Source organism: Staurois parvus, unplaced genomic scaffold (genome assembly GCF_062004578.1).
Source record: "Staurois parvus isolate SC_StPar_1 unplaced genomic scaffold, SC_StPar_1.0 ptg000287l, whole genome shotgun sequence".
NCBI classification, from domain to species: Eukaryota; Metazoa; Chordata; class Amphibia; order Anura; family Ranidae; genus Staurois; species Staurois parvus.
In genome coordinates this window covers 29,214,734-29,234,871 of record NW_028318083.1, presented here as the reverse complement: position 1 = coordinate 29,234,871, position 20,138 = coordinate 29,214,734, and the positions used below count along the sequence as shown (strand labels likewise).

Below are 20,138 nucleotides of genomic sequence, written 5' to 3'. Positions count from 1 at the left end.
GTCATGCCATCTGTTGCTGGATTCCATGCTGTTATTTTCACAGCAAATAGCTCTTTATGGTTTTTGACCAGTGATAAGTCAAACCTGTTCGACAAGGAGTTCTGCAAATTTCAGATGCCAAACTCAAACTTTCTTAAAATCAATGGGAGCTGAATCTGTCAAATTAAAGATGTACATTTTCTGGACTAATAGGCAAAGGGTGTAAAAAAAATAGAATGAAGGTGGGGGGGGGGGGGAGGGTAACACAGTGTAACAATGCAAAACAAAATTTAAAAAGTCTATTCAACTAGGAGCTTTGATTTTTAGCACTGACATATACATAGTTTAGTCCTCTTTGGGGAAGGGGGTTATGAGAAATGTCCCTCCCCAAACAGGATATTGCACTAAACCTGTAGGTAAATAAGAGAACCAAACTTTCGCCAAGTGGAAATGTGGGTTGCATAATTAAGTTGACAGTACCTTTGCCCAGTATAAGCAGCATGGATTCCCTTCCAGGGAAATAAAGCAGCAATCTAATCAAGGTAATTGGGAGCAGATTAACTACTGCAACCAGAATATAACATTAACCAAAAATATATACTGTAGATCAGGGCTTGAAAAAGCCGCTCGCCTGCTCGCCAAATGCGAGGAGGAATTCTTGTTTGGTGAGCGGCGAGCACAGATGATGGATGGAGCGGCTGCACCTGCGCTCCAAGCTTCATTGTGAAGTCGAGTTCCTGTTTCCAACTTCCGGTTTCCAGCTTCTTCGGCACCGCCATTACACTGGCAGCGCCGCTGAGGGGACAGGTGCAGGAGAGTTCTGCTCTCCTCCTCTGAGAGGAGACACCCTCTCCACCGCCACGGGGGACTTGAGGAGAGGTCCATTCTCCCCCATCGCGGGGGACACGAGGAGAGGCCCGCTCTCCACCGCCTTGGGGGATCACTGTAGAGAAACCACTGTACTGCCCTCACACAGAGCTCAGTGGCCTTAGTATACTGCAGTATACCTCTGAGCATAGGGCTACAAAATAAACTGTAAGACACTTGTTATTTACTGTTCCAAAACACATTGATTTTCTTTGTATAATTTTCTGCTAAAATATGACTGGACTTTAATAAATGAATAATAAAAATATAAAAAGTATTATACAAAAATCAGTTTAAGTAAAAACTGCAATAATAACTGAAAATATGTGCTCACTAACAAAAATCATATCGTCATATTAAAAAGTCTCTTTTTAAAGATGCAGGAGATAAACAAAAAAAATACAAAATGTTCACTAGGTTTAAAGGTGTAAAACTTGATATTTTGATTGCACCCTATTGCTATTAAGATATTTCTGTTATGTTTAAATTGACATAATAAAGCTATGTTATAATTGCAGTTTTTTTATATTTTAGACTCTTTATTTTAAAGAAAAATGTAATTTCATAAGCTTTAAGGGGGACGTGATTGGGGGCAGGGATGGGGGCGTGATTGGGGGCAGGGCTGGGGGCGGGTTGGGGGCTCGGGCTTGGGGTGGGGTTGGAGGCAGACCTGGGCAAGAATCGGTGGGGCAACTGGTGGAGAATAAGGTTTATGCCTGGCTAGTAGGTCTAGACTCGAAAATTTAAGCCCTGCTGTAGATGATCACCAGTATGGAAATAATGTGAGCTTTATACAAGAAAATAATAGTAATAGTAAATGCATACAATGTAAAAACAGGTATTATCAGCAAAGGGCCCAAGAGTCCTAATGGAATTATGCACATGTACCCCAATATATAGTTCTTAATAGATATACCTCCAGATGAATATTGCAGAGGATCCTGAGCAGGGGCGGACTGACCATTTGGAAACTCGGCAGTGCCCAAGGGCCCGGGGTCAGTAGGGGGCCCCATGAGATGCCCCTGGTACCTTTTTCATAGGATTTTTTGAGTTTGGGCAAGGACACAGGGACCCCATGATCCCCTATTGCCCCATGAGTTGTCAGTCCACCCCTGATCCTGAGGATGATTGCAATTTTGCATTATTCTTTTTGTTGGAGATCTTAAGACAATATCTGGGTTGATAGAGAGATGCTACAGCCGTTGTCCAACCAGCCTGGAATACAGCATCTCACATGTAGAGACCGTGGCACTGGAACTCAGAGTCACCTATATATTCTGCTTCTCAGTCTCTAGTAGTTTCTAATCTGTCATGCAACTAGACATCTAACTAGCAGAGCCATCAAATGCCTAACCTGGCTCTAGCCTATGCTGGTTACCAGAAGGGACAGGGTTAAATAAAATAACTTGATCTGCATATAAACTCTATTGCAATAAAAAGGTTTACCTACTAATATACTAAAAGGTGACCACTACACACATACAGTAGCACAAACCTAGCTATCTGGCACTATGCATGTGTGATAATAACAATAGGACAGAGATACTCTGTCTGTTACAAGGATTCAGATGCACACTCAAGAAGCTTTAGACAGCTGCAGTCAAACTACTAGAAATGAATACCTGCACAATAGCCCTTTCTAACCTAGAATTTAGCACCATGGACGGAATATGTGGCTCTTTATCTCTGCTTGCTCCTTCTGGGGTTTTTAAAGCCAGCCTCCCAGAGAGAGGAAGTGCTAATACATAAGTATACACAAGACTGATATGAGAAGCTACCAGTAGAGGGCAGCTGACCCTACAAAGGAAAAACATTTTTAAATGGCAAGAAAATGACTTTAAAAAAAAAAAAAGGGGGCGTGATCTGCCGCGGCTGGAAGATGGCCGCATAGAGAGGGAGCTCCCGCCGGCCGGATCCCTCTGCATCGCCATACAACGGAGCGGGGTGAGAGGGAGCTGCCACATCATGGGGAAGGCTGACCAGACCTCATCCGGTGCCCGATCGCGCTCCCCACGGAGCCAGGGTGTGCAGGGGAGACACATACAGGAGCTCTTCCGCTCCCAGCAGCAAAGGGAAGGGCCGCAGCCATCTCCTTCTCCTGCTGCATCCCCCCCCTCTCTACGGCTGCTGACACACTTAACCCTCCCTGCTCTAACATGCAGGCAGCTCCAGACACAGTGCCTCAGCATGATGTCCCCTCTGCCTCTCTGTCCCTAAGTAATCTTCAGGCTGTGGCCGCTGACATTAAGGCCACCGTGACAGCCACACTCACTGCAGCATTAGGGGATCTGCGTAATGATTTAAGGGCCATGGGTTCGCGATTGGACCACGTGGAATCCGCATCCAGGCAAACTGGACCCGCCATTCTTGATTTACAACATCAGTCAACGATACACGCTTCAACTATCAGAGAACTCCACAGGCATATTGAGGATTTAGATAACCGTGGCCGCAGGCATAATATCAGAATCTGCAGTCTCCCAGAATCAGTAGAAAATACCGATATTCCCAAGTCAGCGATGGCCATATTCAATAACCTCCTTGGTCGCCCGCTAGCAACCCCGATTGACATCGAACGTGTGCACAGAGCGATCCGCCCCAGGAGGGGTGATGCGTACCCACCCAGTGATATTGTCTGCTGCCTAGTAAGTTTTCCGCTCAAAGAAGATGTCCTCCGATGTGCTAGAGACAGAGGGCGCCTTCTATATGAGGGGACAGAAATACAACTGTTTCAGGACTTATCCAGCACCACCCTGCGCCAACGGCGCGCTTTACGCTCTCTTCTGGATACGCTCCGATCGCGTAACATTCCGTACAGATGGAGGTTCCCCTTCTGTCTCTCTGTACAAGTTAGTGGTCGTTCTTACAACCTGCGAACCCCTGAAGAACTGCCCTCTTTCTGTGCCTCCATAGACATCCCACTGATTGACCTGCCTGATTGGTTCAGCTCCATGAGACTACCGCTATCCCAGGATTTGGTAGCCGAGGATAGTGCTATGGATTGGCGCGGTCAGTCTTATCGTAGAGGGCGGATGGCCCCATCGACCCCTCCGAGACGCCTCATAGGGGACGCCACGACTACCTTCAGCCCGACGGCCTCTCCAGCGCACAGGAGGCCAAGATGCGAAACCTAATGATCCCTGTTCTTCCCTCAACACTGCTACTTCGATGCATACCCTGCTGAGTGTTTACGTTCTACTGTTACTGCACACCTTTTTTCGTCCACCCGCCCCAAATGTTCCAGTTGCGCACTTGCGCTCTCTGATCAATGCTCGTCGGACTCCTACTTTACTGCCTTTACTACTTATCCGTCAAGATTGCAGCCTGTGATCCATGGGACTCTGTCATTGCCCTATACGCAAATATTGGGCCTCCACAGTTCCTTCCTGCCTTACAAGGGGTCGGGCGTTGGCCTCATTCTAGCTGACTCGTCCGCCTACAAGGGGGAACAGTTTCTGGGCTCTGCCTTGCTAATCGTCACCTAGTTCTCCGCATCCCACGGCGAGTCCTCCGCCCCCAGTTGATTATCGATTTGTGCCTTCTCCCAGCCTTCTATCTCCTATTACCATCCGGATGCATCCTGGGCGATGAAAGTCCTCCAGCCTCGTCTTCCTGGCAAGCTCTGAACTTCGCCCTCACGTCTTCGCCCTCACGTCCTGCTGCTCGCTTGGGGCTGTTCAGTGTTGAATTGTTCGCCCCCCCACCCTCTCCGTGGACATTGGAACGCTTGGCCTTCCCGATCCTTCGGAAGTGATCCCTGCTCAATTTGTAACGTATATTTTCTGTGTGAATATGTTAGTGTCTCTAAATTTCCACCGGGGGGTGGTTTGAGGGGAGGTGGTTATTGTATGCGGGGACGGATAACTGCTTTTTTAGGGGAGTGTAACTGTTCGTATAGTCCGTGGAATCTGATTGTGTGGACAAGCATCACCTCTCCCCGCTACTGGTTAGACATTTCAGAATGGAACCATGTCATTCTCTCCAGCCCGGCTTTCACTTGGCCGAAATGGCATACCTGAGGGCCTGCGTGCCTTTGATCACCCCCATGCTCACTTCCCTCCGCCTCCTCCTCCCCACTCCTGCGCCATTCCGAGAGAGGTGATGCTCGTCCCCTTTGTTTCCCTGGGGGCGCCAGCTACTATATTTGTGTGGGGGGGAAGGGGGAGGGGGGTTTCCTGTGTCTTATTTAGTCCCCTTGATACTTATATATTTATGGGATTGATGACGGGCCTTGATCTTAGGGGGCTTCATTGGTAACTGCTGAACAGGGGCTTATTGACGTTTTATCTGTTTTTGTCATGCTCATTCATGTTTTGATATTGTTGACTTGTTATGTTTTTGCCTTGTGATGCGGTTTGCCTGTAATATGTGCAGGGGTCTTTCGCTATTCTCCGTTCAGTGAGGTGCCCCTTTACTGTCTCGCGCTCACCTTGGCTTAGGCTGTCCTTCCCAATGCGTTCACTCTGTATGTGCCTTTACACTTCTTTAATACTAAGTGTAGCTAGACCCCTCGCTCGGCAACATTTCACTTGTGATACACCTACTAAATTTGCCCAGGTCTTCTTCCTCTGCATGTTACATAACACTTCATCCCCCACGGAAGACCGGTACCCAAACCTTCTATGTGCTGCACCCCTGCGGATTTCTGACACCACTTACCTCTCCCGAACCCTGCCCCCTTGTTCTTGCCTTTTGTTTTATAATTTCGGCCGGCCGGCCGGCGGATGCGCACTTCCTGGTTTTACGCCGACCTCGTTCCCCACACAATGAGCTCGGTGAGCTTCCACTGACCCTTTTCTTTCGGCTTCTATCTTTATCTTTTTTCTGAGCTTCTCTTCTATCTTTGTGCTCCTCTTCCTTTTCCCCGACCTTTTCCCCTCTTCCTGTTTTTCTTTCTCTCACGTGGAACAGTGGGTCTGTTCCTCAAGCCGTATACTATCTATAATCTTCTTTTTCACCCCCCCTTTTTTTTTTTCTCTTTCCCCTCCCCCCTTCTTTTTCCCATCCCCCGGATCCTCGGCATATCGAAGCTTCGGACTCAGGCTTCGCCTTCCAGCAGCCATGCTTTCTTCCGCCTCACAGACGGGACAATCGTCTCTGAAACTCTTTTCCCTTAATGTCAAAGGCTTGAACATACCCGAAAAGCGCTCCATGCTCCTCTCTTACTTACACAAACAGAAAGCAGATGTGGTCTTTTTACAAGAAACGCATTTTCACCAAGACTCCATTCCAAAGCTTTACAATTTCTGCTTCTCCACGGTCCTCCACGCCACCAACCCCCTGGCTAAGTCTAAGGGGGTTGCGATACTGTTCGCCAGACACCTCCAGTTTCATATAACAGATTCCATGGTGGATCCTGAGGGTAGATACCTGTTTATAAAGGGAGTATTCGCTAACAGACCTTTCACATTCGCCAATGTCTATGCCCCTAATGTTCAACAGGTCTCCTTCATGCGCTCAATCGTCTCTGCCCTAGCCGCTTTCCAGGAAGGGTTACTGGTACTTGGAGGCGATCTGAATGCCCCTTTGAGCCCTCTGCTAGACTCCTCCTCGGGAAGTTCTTTTTTACCCTACAAAGCTCTCAGGCAAATACATATACAATTACAGCTTCTACAATTACATGACACCTGGCGTACACTTTACCCCACTGTTGAAGATTATACTTTTTTTTCCCCACCACACAATAAGTATTCTAGGATAGACTATTTTTTTTTGTCGCAACCAGATCTCCCTCTCCTCCATGCTGCTACCAATCATCCCATCACCATGACGCTACGGTTCCCCATCTCGCACCCGCGGTCCAAATACTGGCGTTTGGACGCTTCCCTTCTCGCGGATGCAGCTATTGTTCAAGAGCTCCGCTCTAATATGGCTGAATATTTTTCCTTGAATAGCTCGTCAGACACCTCACCCATCACACAATGGGAGGCCCACAAGTGTGTCATTCGGGGCAGCCTTATAGCCATTGCGACGAGACGTAAGAAAGCCAAACAGGAGCGTCTGAAGCTCCTCTCAGATAGGATCCGCTCTTTGGAAAGAGTACACAAACAGACTCTGGCTGCGTCGACCCTTTCGGAACTCACGCATACACGCACACAGCTTCTCACGGAACTGGGTAAGGTGGTTAGAAAAAGATACATTCTTTCACATAAGCTGTATTACGAGTTCGCAAATAAGAGCGGGAAATTTCTAGCCAGAGCTCTTCGTGAGAAACGGGCTAGTATGACAGTACATAAAATCAGAGGCTCTGATGGCATTGAGGCTACATCCAACCCCGATATTGCCGCCCATTTTGAACGCTACTATAAATCTTTGTACAACCTCCCTCCGGAACGTCCCCCTATACATTCGGACAAATCTAGAACTGCCTTGATCTCTGAATTTCTCCATCTCTACGGTTCACCCGCCCTCTCCGAGGATCTGGTGCACGCTTTGGAAAATGATCTCACCTTACTTGAACTGCAATCCGCAGTAAAACAGATGAAACCGGGGAAGAGCCCGAGCCCTGATGGTTTTTCAGTAGCCTATTACAAATCTTTTTTAGATATACTGGGTATTCCATTTCTTGCTGCTTTTAACACTCTCGCTCAACCTTCAGGGCCGCCTAACCACCTGTTGGAGGCTCACATCACAGTTATCCCCAAAGACGGGAAGGACAACACCCAGGTCTCCAATTATAGACCCATTTCCTTGCTGAACGTGGACGTCAAACTATTCGCGAAGATCATTGCTAATCGTCTTCTTCCCTTGCTTCCCTCCCTGGTCGATTTGGACCAAGCTGGATTTATCCCTGGTAGAGAAGCAAGGGACAACACTATCAAGGCCCTTAATCTCCACCACTGGCTTCGCAGGTCTAACACTCCGGGTTTTTTCCTCTCCTTGGATGCAGAAAAGGCCTTTGACAGGATTGCCTGGGATTACTTGAATGCGTCTTTAGTGGCACTGGGTCTGGGTGAGAAGATGCTCAACTTTATAATGGCCCTCTTCTCTGCCCCTACTGCCCGGGTCCGGGTGAACGGCCATCTGTCAAACTCCTTTCATCTACGGAATGGCACACGTCAGGGATGCCCCCTCTCCCCGCTTTTGTTTGTCCTATCCCTTGAGCCCCTGTTGCGGAAAATTCGTTTAAACCCTGATGTTAAAGGAATCACGGTGGCAGACAAGGAATATAAGCTTGCAGCTTATGCGGATGATATTCTCTTGTTCCTGGCGGACCCACATCACCCTTCTGAACCTACTGAAAGACTTTGCCCTTTTCAGATATTTGTCGAATTTTAAAATAAATTTTTCCAAATCTGCCGCCCTTAACATTACCTTGTCTGCTGAGCTAGTCTCTGCTTGTGAGGCCCAATTCCCATTTCACTGGGAAAGGGATTCCCTAACTTATCTCGGTATCCAGCTCACCAGTAACCTTGATGACCTTTATGTGAAAAACTTTCTTCCCGCTCTTCGCTCTATGCAAGAGGACCTCAATAAATGGCACCGTCCTTGTTTCTCGTGGTTTGGAAGGGCAGCGATCATTAAAATGAATGTACTTCCCCGTCTCCTGTATCTCTTCCAAACATTACCAATCCACTTACCTCTTGCTTTCTTTGCTTCTTGCAAAAGACTGTGTTCACAGTTCCTTTGGAGCCACAAACGTCCGCGTATTGCCTACTCCCAATTAACCCTCTCTAAACTTAAAGGGGGTATAGGATTTCCTGATCTTTACCGCTACTATTGGGCTTGTCATCTTTCCCGGATAGTTGATTGGCACGTTCACACTGCCTCTAAAGACTGGATATCTATAGAGAATGCTTGCTCGCCCTTCCCCCTGGCATCGATTCCTTGGCTTTCGCCGAAACACATGCCACAAGCTCTTCTCACCCATCCTTTGGTGGGACCTACGTTAAAAATTTTCCGTTCGGCTTGTAGATCTGCAGCCATTTCTGGCACACCCAACCCCCTGACCCCCATACGCCTCAACCCTGACTTCCCCCCTGGAATGCATAAAGACTTTTTAATGAAACACTGGCCACACAAACAGATCTTAGTGACACATTTTCTCCACAAGGGCAAGGTGAAAACACTCCGAGAATTGCAGGAAAGCCTGGGTATTAGCGAATTCCCTTTCTGGGTATATTTCCAGATCAGACATTATCTGCTCTCTCATAAACCCCCTCATAACTGGCATCGCTCTCTTACCCCATTTGAATCTGCATGCGCGAAGGCTGAACCGCGGAAACATCTGATCTCGGAGATCTACCCACTTCTAGTGGAGAGCCGGTCTTATGACTCCCTCCCCGCATGTCGGGCTTGGAAGAGAGATCTTAATTCTGAGCTGTCGGACTCAGATTGGGACCTGGTCTTCCAATACTCTCATAAATGTTCCCTCAATGTCTCGACACAAGAAAACAGCTACAAATTAGCCTCTAGATGGTACCGAACTCCCTCAAGAATTCATCATTTTAACCCCGCCTTCCCCAACAGCCAGACTCTGTACCCTCAACGCAGCCAGACTCTGTATTCCGGTTCTGTGGGGCTCCACACGCTCTCCCTCTATACGTGAATGGCTCACCCGAGTGGGTAAAACGGCGGATATGGAAGAACTGGTTGCGACTGCCCTCGACACTCCTACAAAATTCTCTCACGTATGGGCCTGCTGGACCCATTTTCTGACTACCCCGGAGTATCAATCCCTCATGGACCAATCTGTCTGAACCTGATTTGGACTTCCTGATAGTGTTATTTAGTGGTATTTGACCTGAGGGTGCCATCATACTCCCCCCTGTGTTACACACGCATTCTTTGATGCCGATGATAGCGTAGGTTCCACCCGCACCCGCTACTGTTTGTATTGAGGATAAGATATTTTTGATGGTTGTCCTCTCTCTTATTTTACCCTCCCCATTTGCTTCCCTTCCCCCCCCCCTCCCCCCCCCCTTTTTTTTTTTTTTTTCTCTCTCTTCCTCTTCCTCTTTCTTTCCCTTTTTTCTCGCCTTCTCTTTTCTTTTCTTTTCATATGCTTACACACGTTTCGGACAATTTTTCCAATAGAACACTGAGTATGCTGTCAGCATCACCTCCCGCAATTCGTTAGCGGTTCCCATGACAATTACTCCTACATTCGCACAATTCCACCATCGTATTCTGTAGTATTGACTCTTACCTAGGCATCGTATTTGCTCTTCTCCCCCCTACAGATTTTTACCGCAAGACAATATGATAGGAGGCCAAACGTCTCTTTATTTTTAGCACTTGACAAGCATACCTAAATATTACAGGCACAACCCTCTCGTGGCCTAGTTAATCCACACTGTTTGGTCTTGCGTTGGACCTCATTTGCCTTTGTATGATTTATGCTTTTCTGTATGTCCTATGTGCACTTCATCTGTACATTTTCGTGTGATAATTTGTATCTTGTTTTCAATAAACTTTGTTTTTTGGAATAAAAAAAAAAACAAAAAAACCAAAGCAGCTGATAATGACAGCTTTAAAACAGCACACAGACTCCGTCAAGAGTCTTCTATATATTTTTGAATGACCTTAGGAGGGGTTTATGTACTTTTTTTCTTAAATAAGCTGAGAATGAATGTAATTTGCCAGCAATTTAAACTTTATGATTTTTTTCCTTGCAAATATCATTTGTGTTGTATTTTGTTTAGTCTGGCATAGATTTTAAGAGGGTACCTTATTCCAAAAAATTCATGAAGTTCCCTAGGAAATCCATACCAGACCGATTTGGGTCTGGTATTAATTTTAGGGGGAACCAATGCAAAAAAAGTGTGAAGCACCCCTAAACATCCATACCAAACCCTTAATCTGAGCATGCACCTGGCTGGCCAGGAAAAGGGGGTGACCCCCCTCCAAACCATACTAGACCACATGTCCTCAAGATGTGAAGGTGCTTTGCCAGGGGGAACCTGTAATAGAACATAGCTACAGTTGCTTGAAAAGAACTGGGGAAGACAGCTTGCTTACTACAGGTTCCTGTCAATGCCTACAGGGTACCTTTTTCAAAGTTGTTTGTCTGTATCAGTGCTCTATATCCTCAGCAAACACTGCTGAGGAGGGGGGTTGACATGTTTTTCTGGGTTCTATTGAAATGTGCATGTTTTTTGAAAAATGTACGTGTCTGACTACTTACTTAAATTGGATTTTGGTTTGCACTGTTTGTCTCACTTTAAAGTTTGTTATTTAATCACATTTGTTTTCATTTGTATTTGTTTATAGGTTATAGCAATGATTAATTTTCATGCAATGATATGGAATGAAGATTATTTTCCTGATGCTCGAGAATACAAACCTGAGAGGTGGTTGAAGCCACGGGCTTCAGCTAACCCATTCACAAGCACTCCTTTTGGAGTTGGAAAAAGAATGTGTGTTGGAAGACGTTTGGCAGAGTTGCAGCTTCAGTTAGCTTTGTGTTGGGTAATATTAACATATGCACCTTTGTGATTGGAATGATTATGATGCTGAAAATGTTTTTTAAATTAATTAAATATTTGTGTATATCAATTTAGCCACCATTGCATTTCTCTCCTCTAAAGGAAAGGGTGTATGTATCTTTGGGACATATTTATAAATCTCTGGTGAAATCATTCACATCATGATGGATTCACTGACATTCATTGCGCATTTTATATAAAGTAGGATCATATTTGAGAAAATGTGGGCTGTCTGTTCAGTGAATGCACAGTTGATCTTTTTAAATAGCACAGGATGTAGAAATATTGGATTTATTATACAGTCCAATTGTCTGTTCATGAAAGTAGTCTTCCCCAACAGTATCAGCTTGGCATGTGGACTGGTAACCTCATGTCAAGCAGGTAGCCATAGTCATAATAGTCCTTCAGCTTTTGGGAATGCTTGAAAATTAGTTTTTCAAAAAGAAGGTGCCTTTACTATCACCTAAGTTTACAAGGTAGTGAACACCTGCCCCAATTACAAATGTTTTCTGTTACCCTGTCACAGGGGTGGACTGACCATTTGGAAACTAGGGCAGTGCCCGAGGGCCCAGAGTCAGTAGGGGGCCCCATGAGATGCCCCTGGTACCTTTTTCATAGACTTTTTTGAGTTTTGGCAAGCACACAGGGGCCCCATGATCCCCTATTGCCCGGGGGCCCCATGAGATGTCAGTCCGCCCCTGCCCTTTCATCACAGGGTCATTTGTACTCAAAGATCACCCAGTAAAAGAACAGGCTTTATACTTCTCTTTCTTGTGGCCATTGTGTTGAATTACTATCACTTTGCTTCTCCCCAGTCATGGCAGGCATTCATCACTTCCCATGCTATGGTTTCTGTAGGGGCACATTAGCTGTTGGGAGAAACCATGGCATGAAGCAGGTATTATGCACAAACTGAAATAAGGAATACCTTTTCCAGCTAGGGGAGAAGTGAAATGGTCTCATTTTTAACACAAAGGCCACTGGAAAGGTAAGTATAGATCCTGTTATATTACAGGGGTCCTGTAATGAAATGGTCTCTTTATACTGTAGAGACTACTGAAAATTCAGTCTGTGCATGACTGACTTATTGACTTCTCTCTGTCTTCACTACTGCCTTGATTCTGCACTTGTCTGCTATTTCCTTGGACCATGCCCCTGTGCACTTCGCCCCCTTTTTTACATCACTTCAGCATCTGTACTGCCTGTTAGTTTGCTATCACTCCTTTTGACACAGTGGCCCTATCAAACTCCATAATAGTACCTCCCTTAATGCATTATTATGCCAGCATACGTAGGGGTTCTTCGGTACTCACGGATCCTAGGAGAAGTTTTGAGTAATAGGCAAGAGGGCTTACAGTATGTGTCTCAACCTTCTCCCCTGAACAGTTACAGTTTTAAAAATGTGTTCATTAAATCTAGGATTTACTTTCCATGTCTTAGTAGCATCTAAAAATGTGCCCTGGAGGGTTTCCTCCATCTCAGAATTTGAAAAAGAGGTGGCAAAAGTTCCATTATTCTGCAAGAATATAATTACAAAAATTTGGATTATTAAGAAACATGGATTTGCAGTCACTGATGTTACACAAAGCTCCATAGAGATTCCTACTCTGAATTCACCATGACCATAAAAAATGTCTTTGTCTGGATTCCCACTTTTGAGAAAAGTTTAGAGGTTCACAAAGAGGAGGTTGTGCTCCCTGTTTTGGGACCTTGCATTAGAGAATGAAACTTGAACCTGAAAGGTAAATATTAATATAATTAAGAACAATAGTTTTTAACTGTATGTACAGTATATTTTTTTACCCACTGATTTACTTGTCCTTATTGAGAGTTTCTTTGACACCGCTGGTACTGAAAAACTCACATCAGCAATGGGCATGGAACTTCTGACAGGAGTACACCTTTTTTGGGAGGGGACACACTTACTGTTCTCTTGCCATGGATTAGACATGTGCGGTTCACTTCGTTCCAAATCAAAGTTTGGACATATTTTTTATTATTCGGAGATTCAGATGTAACTGAATTTCCAGACTGCAATAGTAATGAATCCAAAATAACAAAACAAAATTTGGATGGAGCTCAGATGAAATTTGAATTTAAATAGAATTCTACTTGAATTCTAATATGAAAAAATATATTAGAACATAAAAGAATAGAATAGATTAGAATAAAGGAGAAAATATAAGAATAGAAGAGAATAGTAAAACAATAGAGAACAATACAATATAAAATAAAAGAATAGATTAGTATAGAATGGAAAAGAATAGAATAGAAAAAAACAATAGAATAGGATAAAATAAAAAGAATATAACTGTCTCCTAAATTCTGAATTTCGAATAGAATAAATTCAAATCAGAACAAAATAGAAAAGAATGGAATAGACTAGAAAAGCCTATAAAAAAACAATAGAATAGATTAGAATAAAATAGAATATAACTATCTTCCAAAATTCGAATTTCAAATAGTATAAATTTGAATGCCAATTCAAATTCAAATGCCGTTTTGAATTTTCCAAATTCGATCAATTTGAATTTGAATTGAATTTGGAAACAAAACTAATTCTGAAAACAAATTAAACTAATTTAATTAAACTAAAACAATGAATCAAAATGAAACACATTTTTTATAATTTTTTATTTTAAGGGATGTCCAACCAATATGCAGAGCATGCGACATTCATTCTTTTAAAATAAAGTGAATGTTGCATTTTTGGCCCACTGAACAGACAATATTTTCGAGTAAATAAAGTGGGTCAATGTAAAGTGAATGTGTAGCAAATGTACCGAATTCTTTATGACCCATTCACAACAAACTGTATGAAAATGTGTGTGTTGTGGCACACTGCATTGTTCTGTGCTAGGCAACTCATTCAAAATAAATCATAATGCACGTCAATGCATGAAACAATAGTGCAGGCTTCATTTTTTCACAGCACAGCACAGCACACTGCATTATGTTTTCTGACGCACAGCAGTGCATTGTGGAGGTGTGTTAGGGTGCCATTCAAAATGAATGGACTTGTAATGCACTCCCAGTACTATCTGTCAAATTTGAAAACAGCTCTGCCCACACAGCTGCATCATTCATTCACGGACGTCTGTGAATGAATGAACTGCAAGTCCCGACAGCCTTAGTGGCTGTTGGTTTGTAGTTTTCAATTAACTAAAAAAGGTGCTGTGAGAGCTCCGTGGTAGTTCATTGAAGCTTCCTGTCAGAATATCTGCTTGACCGTACATCCCGTACAGCAAGCAGATATTCTGACAGGTCTGCAGGAGACCTGTATGGCATCAGCCATGTGCATTTATTATTTTTGTCTAAAAGGTGAACTTATTCTTTAAAGACTTATATTTAACATGGCATCCATTTTAAGGTAAAGTTATTAACTTTTAATTTTATACTTGTTTTTCTAGATAATCCAAAACTTTTACATATGTGCAACTGACAATGAACCTTGCAAAGGCATTATCTCAGGGCTCATGATTCCATCACGTCAACTGCCTGTATCTTTGAAGAAGCGATAGATACCCCTACAGTACATATTTTAGAAATGTATCTTATACTATTCTTGTTATTTCTTATAAAATGTGTAATAATTCAATCTTTTTATCATTCTGATTTTTTTTAGATACAATTATGCTAAAATGTTTGAGATACTGTAACTCTGCTTGCATTTAACATTTTATTTTGTTTGATAGATACTTTTCTAAATATTTCCAAAACATTTACTGTATTATGCTATCTTATAGATTGGACAAAATTGAAACACCACATGATTTGCAGGTGTGAAAGTGACAACATGTTTCGTGTTAATGAGACACCTAGCTAACAGGTGGGAAGCCTCACTTTCGTCATTCACCATGTGCATTGATAGTAATATGGAGTCATGTCAGAGCTTACTGAGCTTCAAAGATGGCAAATTGTTGGTGCCGCTTACCTGGTGCTTCTGTGACTGAAACTGTCAATTTATTTGCCATATCAAAGGTTATGATGGCATATATAGTTTCTGGGAAAACGTAGTCTGATAAGCATAACTGCGACTGACATGGTAAACTGACTGAAAGAAACAAAAAGACATTGCCCAGGATTGTGACCTGGAATAAGAAAATAACTGCTGCAAAAGTGACTGCAGAGCTCAATCTCAGTCTTCACGTGCTGTCATAACCTTTGATTCTGTACCTCGCAACACAGCAAATAAATTGGCAACTACAGAGGCACCTGCTATACAGCACCAACAATTTGACCTCTTTGATGCTCAGTAATCTCTGACATGACTCTGTATTACTAGCAGCGGACGCAGTGAATGACAAAAGTGAGGTTTCCCACAGAATAGATAGGTGTCTCATCACACAGCAGAAGCAAAAGAATCTTTCATCACTTCCGCTTTCAATGCAAAACATCACTTTCACACTTGCAAATCATATAGTGTTTCCATTTTTTGTCTAACCCCTGTATGTGTTATATGTATTTGAATTGAACTTATTAACTTTTTTTGTAGTATAAACACACAGGTCCATGTGTAATTTTTTTAAAAAGATATGTATTTATTGTGTTACAGTTATACCTATTATTTTACTTCATAATTAACACAAAGGAACACAACTGTAAAGCGTTCTTGTCCTTACAAAAATATTGCATATCTAACACTGGAAAAAACATATTTCATAACAATCCCTGATTTAAAAAAGAAGAACTTTTATAAAACATATTTTTATTTTGAGCATAATAAATAAATACAGCATATGAAAAATCACTGTCTGTTACCTTTGAAGTGACACTGTTAATCAATTCAAATTGGCCACAAAGCTGTTCCTGAAAAAGAAGAAGGTAAATGCTTACATCTCTCACGCCTCTTCATTTATAATTTTTTTCTGTGAAGTCTGCAGGGCAACCAACACTTCCAGGGGTTTCAAACTCCTCTGCCCCACAGTGCACTTTAAAATGCGGAACTGCACAGCCACCAACTAAGAGCCTTCACTAGGTACAATTATGGATAGACTCAAGAAAATCAGCAAATCAAAAATGTTTTGTTTTTTGATATACCAAATTTGAAGGTTTGTCTGATTTGAACTTTGATTTGCTTAGACCTACTCACTCTAAAGTGGTATTAAACTCAAAAGCAAACATTTATTATATTGCAGCTTGCCAATTCTTAGATGTGGTGGGTGCATTTTTTTTCTTTTTTAAGCTTTCTATATTTTGTTTTTACCTGGTGATCCAACCAGCTAGTCTGTTCTTTTTTATTTTTGTTTTAATTCAGATTTTATTGATATCTTTTTCCATTTTACACAAAAAATAAAACATAGTAACAACCCACCTTGCGAGGTGGAACAATCAAACAAACAAACAACAACCAACAAAAGAATACAATATTCAACAAATAATCCCTACTAAAAATTAAGATACTTACACTCCATCCACTGGGACCATAATGCTTCAAACTTCCATATAGAGTTATTAAGATAATAGGTAAGTTTTTCATAAAAAATATATTTATTGAGCTCCATTATATACTCAGGGAGAAAAGGAGGTTGAGGGGAAGTCCATTTAAGTATAAATGATCTACGGGCTATAAATAACGCTCTAGAAACAGTGAGCTGTAAATTTTAATCAATTAAAGATGAGTCAGTATAGCCAAGCAAACAGGTAATTGGGTCAACCAATAAGTTGATCTCTAAAAGCCCGTTAAGAGTCCCTACCACCACAGCACAATATCTTCTCAATTTGGGACAACGCCGCAAAAGATCAATGAGGGATCCAGATGAATGGCTACACCTGACACACCAGGGATCGTCTCTTATACCAAATTTTGACTAAAATTCGGGAGTTCTATAAACTTCATGTAAAATAAATATTTGTCTGAAGGGACTATAGGATATCCTCCCAAGTATCGCCAGAAAAAGTGCCTATATCTCTCCCCAATTGAGATTTACATAACAAAGGGAATTTCAAAAGAAACCGATCTAATAGTACATGGTAGGTATCTGAAATCATTCCCTTAGTTGATAAAGTAGATTACTTTATAAAGCAGTTTACAATAGACGTGGAGGAAAAAGGAAAAAAAACAAGGCTGAGCTTGGATATCATGTCTAATTTGGAGATATTGATAAAACCACTTGGGAATAAGTTTAAATTCCACCATTAATTGTGAAGGACTTTGACAAACCACTTTCATATAGGTGTTCCAAACTAAGTAATCCCACCCTCTCTCATCTCCGACAGCCCTAAAGCTAACAAATTTTGCATAAGAGGGGATTATCCCAAATGGGGGTATAATTGGTGAAAGAGGAAATCCCCATCAATTTGTTAGTCGCGCTGCAGATTTTACACATTAAAAAAGAGTAGGCACAGATACCTGCAGAACACTACAAGCTGGCATCTCAAGAGGTTGGTGACCTTGACTCATAAAGGAAAATAACTGATACGTGGAGGTGGAGGAACTTCCACAGTTCCACCCTGCTAGATGTTGTAACTGAGAAACTATAAAATATATCCATGGATTAGGAACAGCTAATCCTCCTGTTTTATCCTTGGTGGCCTCTTCCTCCAAATCAGGTCCCTAAATATAGCACTGACCCTTGCAAAGAATCTCATGGTTATCCATGTAGGAGAGTTGCAAAGAACATACAGGAGCTGTGCATCAAAATCAAGTTAAACTACCCAAAAACAGAAAAAGATAACTTGTACCATACTTTACATTGCATTTGGAATTTAGAAAGTTAAGGCAGGATATTATCTGAAACGTAGGCTCAAGGACAGCTATACATAATAACACCCAGATATTTAACTAAAGAGACTACTTTAAGGTGCACTAATGAAAATGGCAATTGTCCAGGTAGTGGATCTATAGGAAACACCGTAGGTTTCTCCCAACTAATGGTAAGCCCCATCTTCCAAAAGCATCCACATGTTGCATCACCTCTGGGAGAGAAGTTTGAGTGTTCGAAAGAAATAAAAGTACATAATCGATGTACAAAGCAACTTTCTCCTCTAGCAAGCCTCTAACCAACCCAGAGATATCTGAGGAATGATATCTCCTTCACTCATCATAAAAACCAAGAGAAAACTGATATAAAAATAAATTAAATTTAATTCATAAATACATTTACTGCACTATATTAAGTTCACTATATTTCACCATTGGCATGGAGTCACAATTTATTAAAGCTAATGGCTCTATGGCAAAATGAGGGGAGACAAAGTAACCCCTGCCTAGTTCCTCTATATAAATTTAAAAAAGGGAGACTGCAAGCCATTAACTTTAATACAAGCTCTTGGGGAATCATAAAGTACTTCCACGCATTTGGAGAAGGTAGGGCCAGCTTAAAATCTCTCTAAGACAGCCCACAAGTAAATCCATTCCACACTGTCAAATGCTTTTATGGCATCTAGTGCATAAAACAGGTTGGTCAGCAGGATCTGCATGTTTATATAGACACACCTAATATTCACTGCAGTGGACATATCAGGCATAAAGCCCACCAGGTCAGAATGTATAACATGATGAATCATTTTATTGAGTCTATTTGCAAGCACCTACAGGGTGCAGCAACATAACTTCCTTTTTTCAAAATGCAATAAAACCCATTTTATGAATCAGAATTGTTTTTATTGTCTTTAATAATGTAGGTACATATCTAAAGTTCTGTTTTACACAGTTTTGAAAATCATATCAGGTAGGTGACGCCCCCCATTGTCCATACACTGAATAAGCCGATTTCTGGCGTTTTTCATGACCCTTACCAGCATAGCAGCGGGTATGTTGGCAATTTCTGCGCGGATGTTGGCCTTCAGGTCTTGTAGGGTCCTTGGACGGTTTACATAAACGCGGGATTTCAAAAAACCCCACAAAAAAAAGTCGCAAGGGGTTAAATCGGGGGAGCGGGCTGGCCACTCCAAATTTCCCCTTATTGAGATGAGGCGCTCCGGGAAGTGTTCCCTTAAAACAGCCATTGATGCTCTTGAAGTGTGAGCCGTTGCTCCGTCCTGTTGGAACCAAATGTCCCCTAAGTCCAATTCATCAAGTCGTGGAAAAACAAATTCCTCCAACATGTTCACATACTGGTCTGAATTCACTTATTCAGTGTATGGACAATGGGGGGCGTCACCTACCTGATATGATTTTCAAAACTGTGTAAAACAGAACTTTTGATATGTACCTACATTATTAAAGACAATAAAAACAATTCTGATTCATAAAATGGGTTTTATTGCGTTTTGAAAAAAGGAAGTTATGTTGCTGCACTCTGTATATGAATCAGGATAAAGTGGATCTTTTATGCTTCTTAGGAATAACATTGCTGCTTCATACATGGTTTCAGGGAGCTTCCCAGCAATAAAGCCCTATTCAATGTAAGCAGTAAATTAGGCAACAGCACTTCCCCATATTTCTTGTAGATATCTATGGAAAGCCCATCTGTACCAGGAGTCTTACAATTAGAAAAGCTCTCCACCACCTCTTCTATTTCCCTCAGGGTACTAGGAGCATTTAACCGCCTTTGATTATCTGAAGAAAACCCTGCTAAGGGAATCTCATCAAGATAAGTTTGAAGATCTGTATTTGTATAAGTGACTCTACTAGAGGATAACGATTGATAGAGACTTAAAAAAACAAAACAAAATAGACTCTATCTGGTTATAGATCCAGCCAATCTCATCCTTTTATGCAGTGACAAAAGCTGTATCTACCTGAGCAGGGGTGGACTGATAACTCATGGGGCCCCCAGACAATAGGGGATCATGGGGCCCCTGTGTCCTTGCCCATACTCAAAAAAGCCTATGAAAAAGGTACCAGGGGCATCTCATGGGGCCCCCTACTGACCCTGGACCCTCGGGCAGTGCCCGAGTTTCCAAATGGTCAGTCCGCCC

The 20,138-nt window shown here is 42.4% G+C and overlaps 1 protein-coding gene across 1 annotated transcript in view; it reads left to right on the top strand.

The window, feature by feature from the left end:
• LOC149458470 (1,25-dihydroxyvitamin D(3) 24-hydroxylase, mitochondrial-like) overlaps window positions 1-14,794 on the top strand; it is a 53,557-nt gene extending 38,763 nt beyond the window's left edge. Inside the window, exons 10-11 of the mRNA XM_089682356.1 lie at window positions 11,059-11,256; window positions 14,684-14,794. Coding sequence (XP_089538482.1) covers window positions 11,059-11,256; window positions 14,684-14,794 — 309 coding nt within the window. The remainder of the gene's footprint in view (window positions 1-11,058; window positions 11,257-14,683) is intronic.
• The last annotated feature ends 5,344 nt before the right edge of the window (window positions 14,795-20,138 follow it).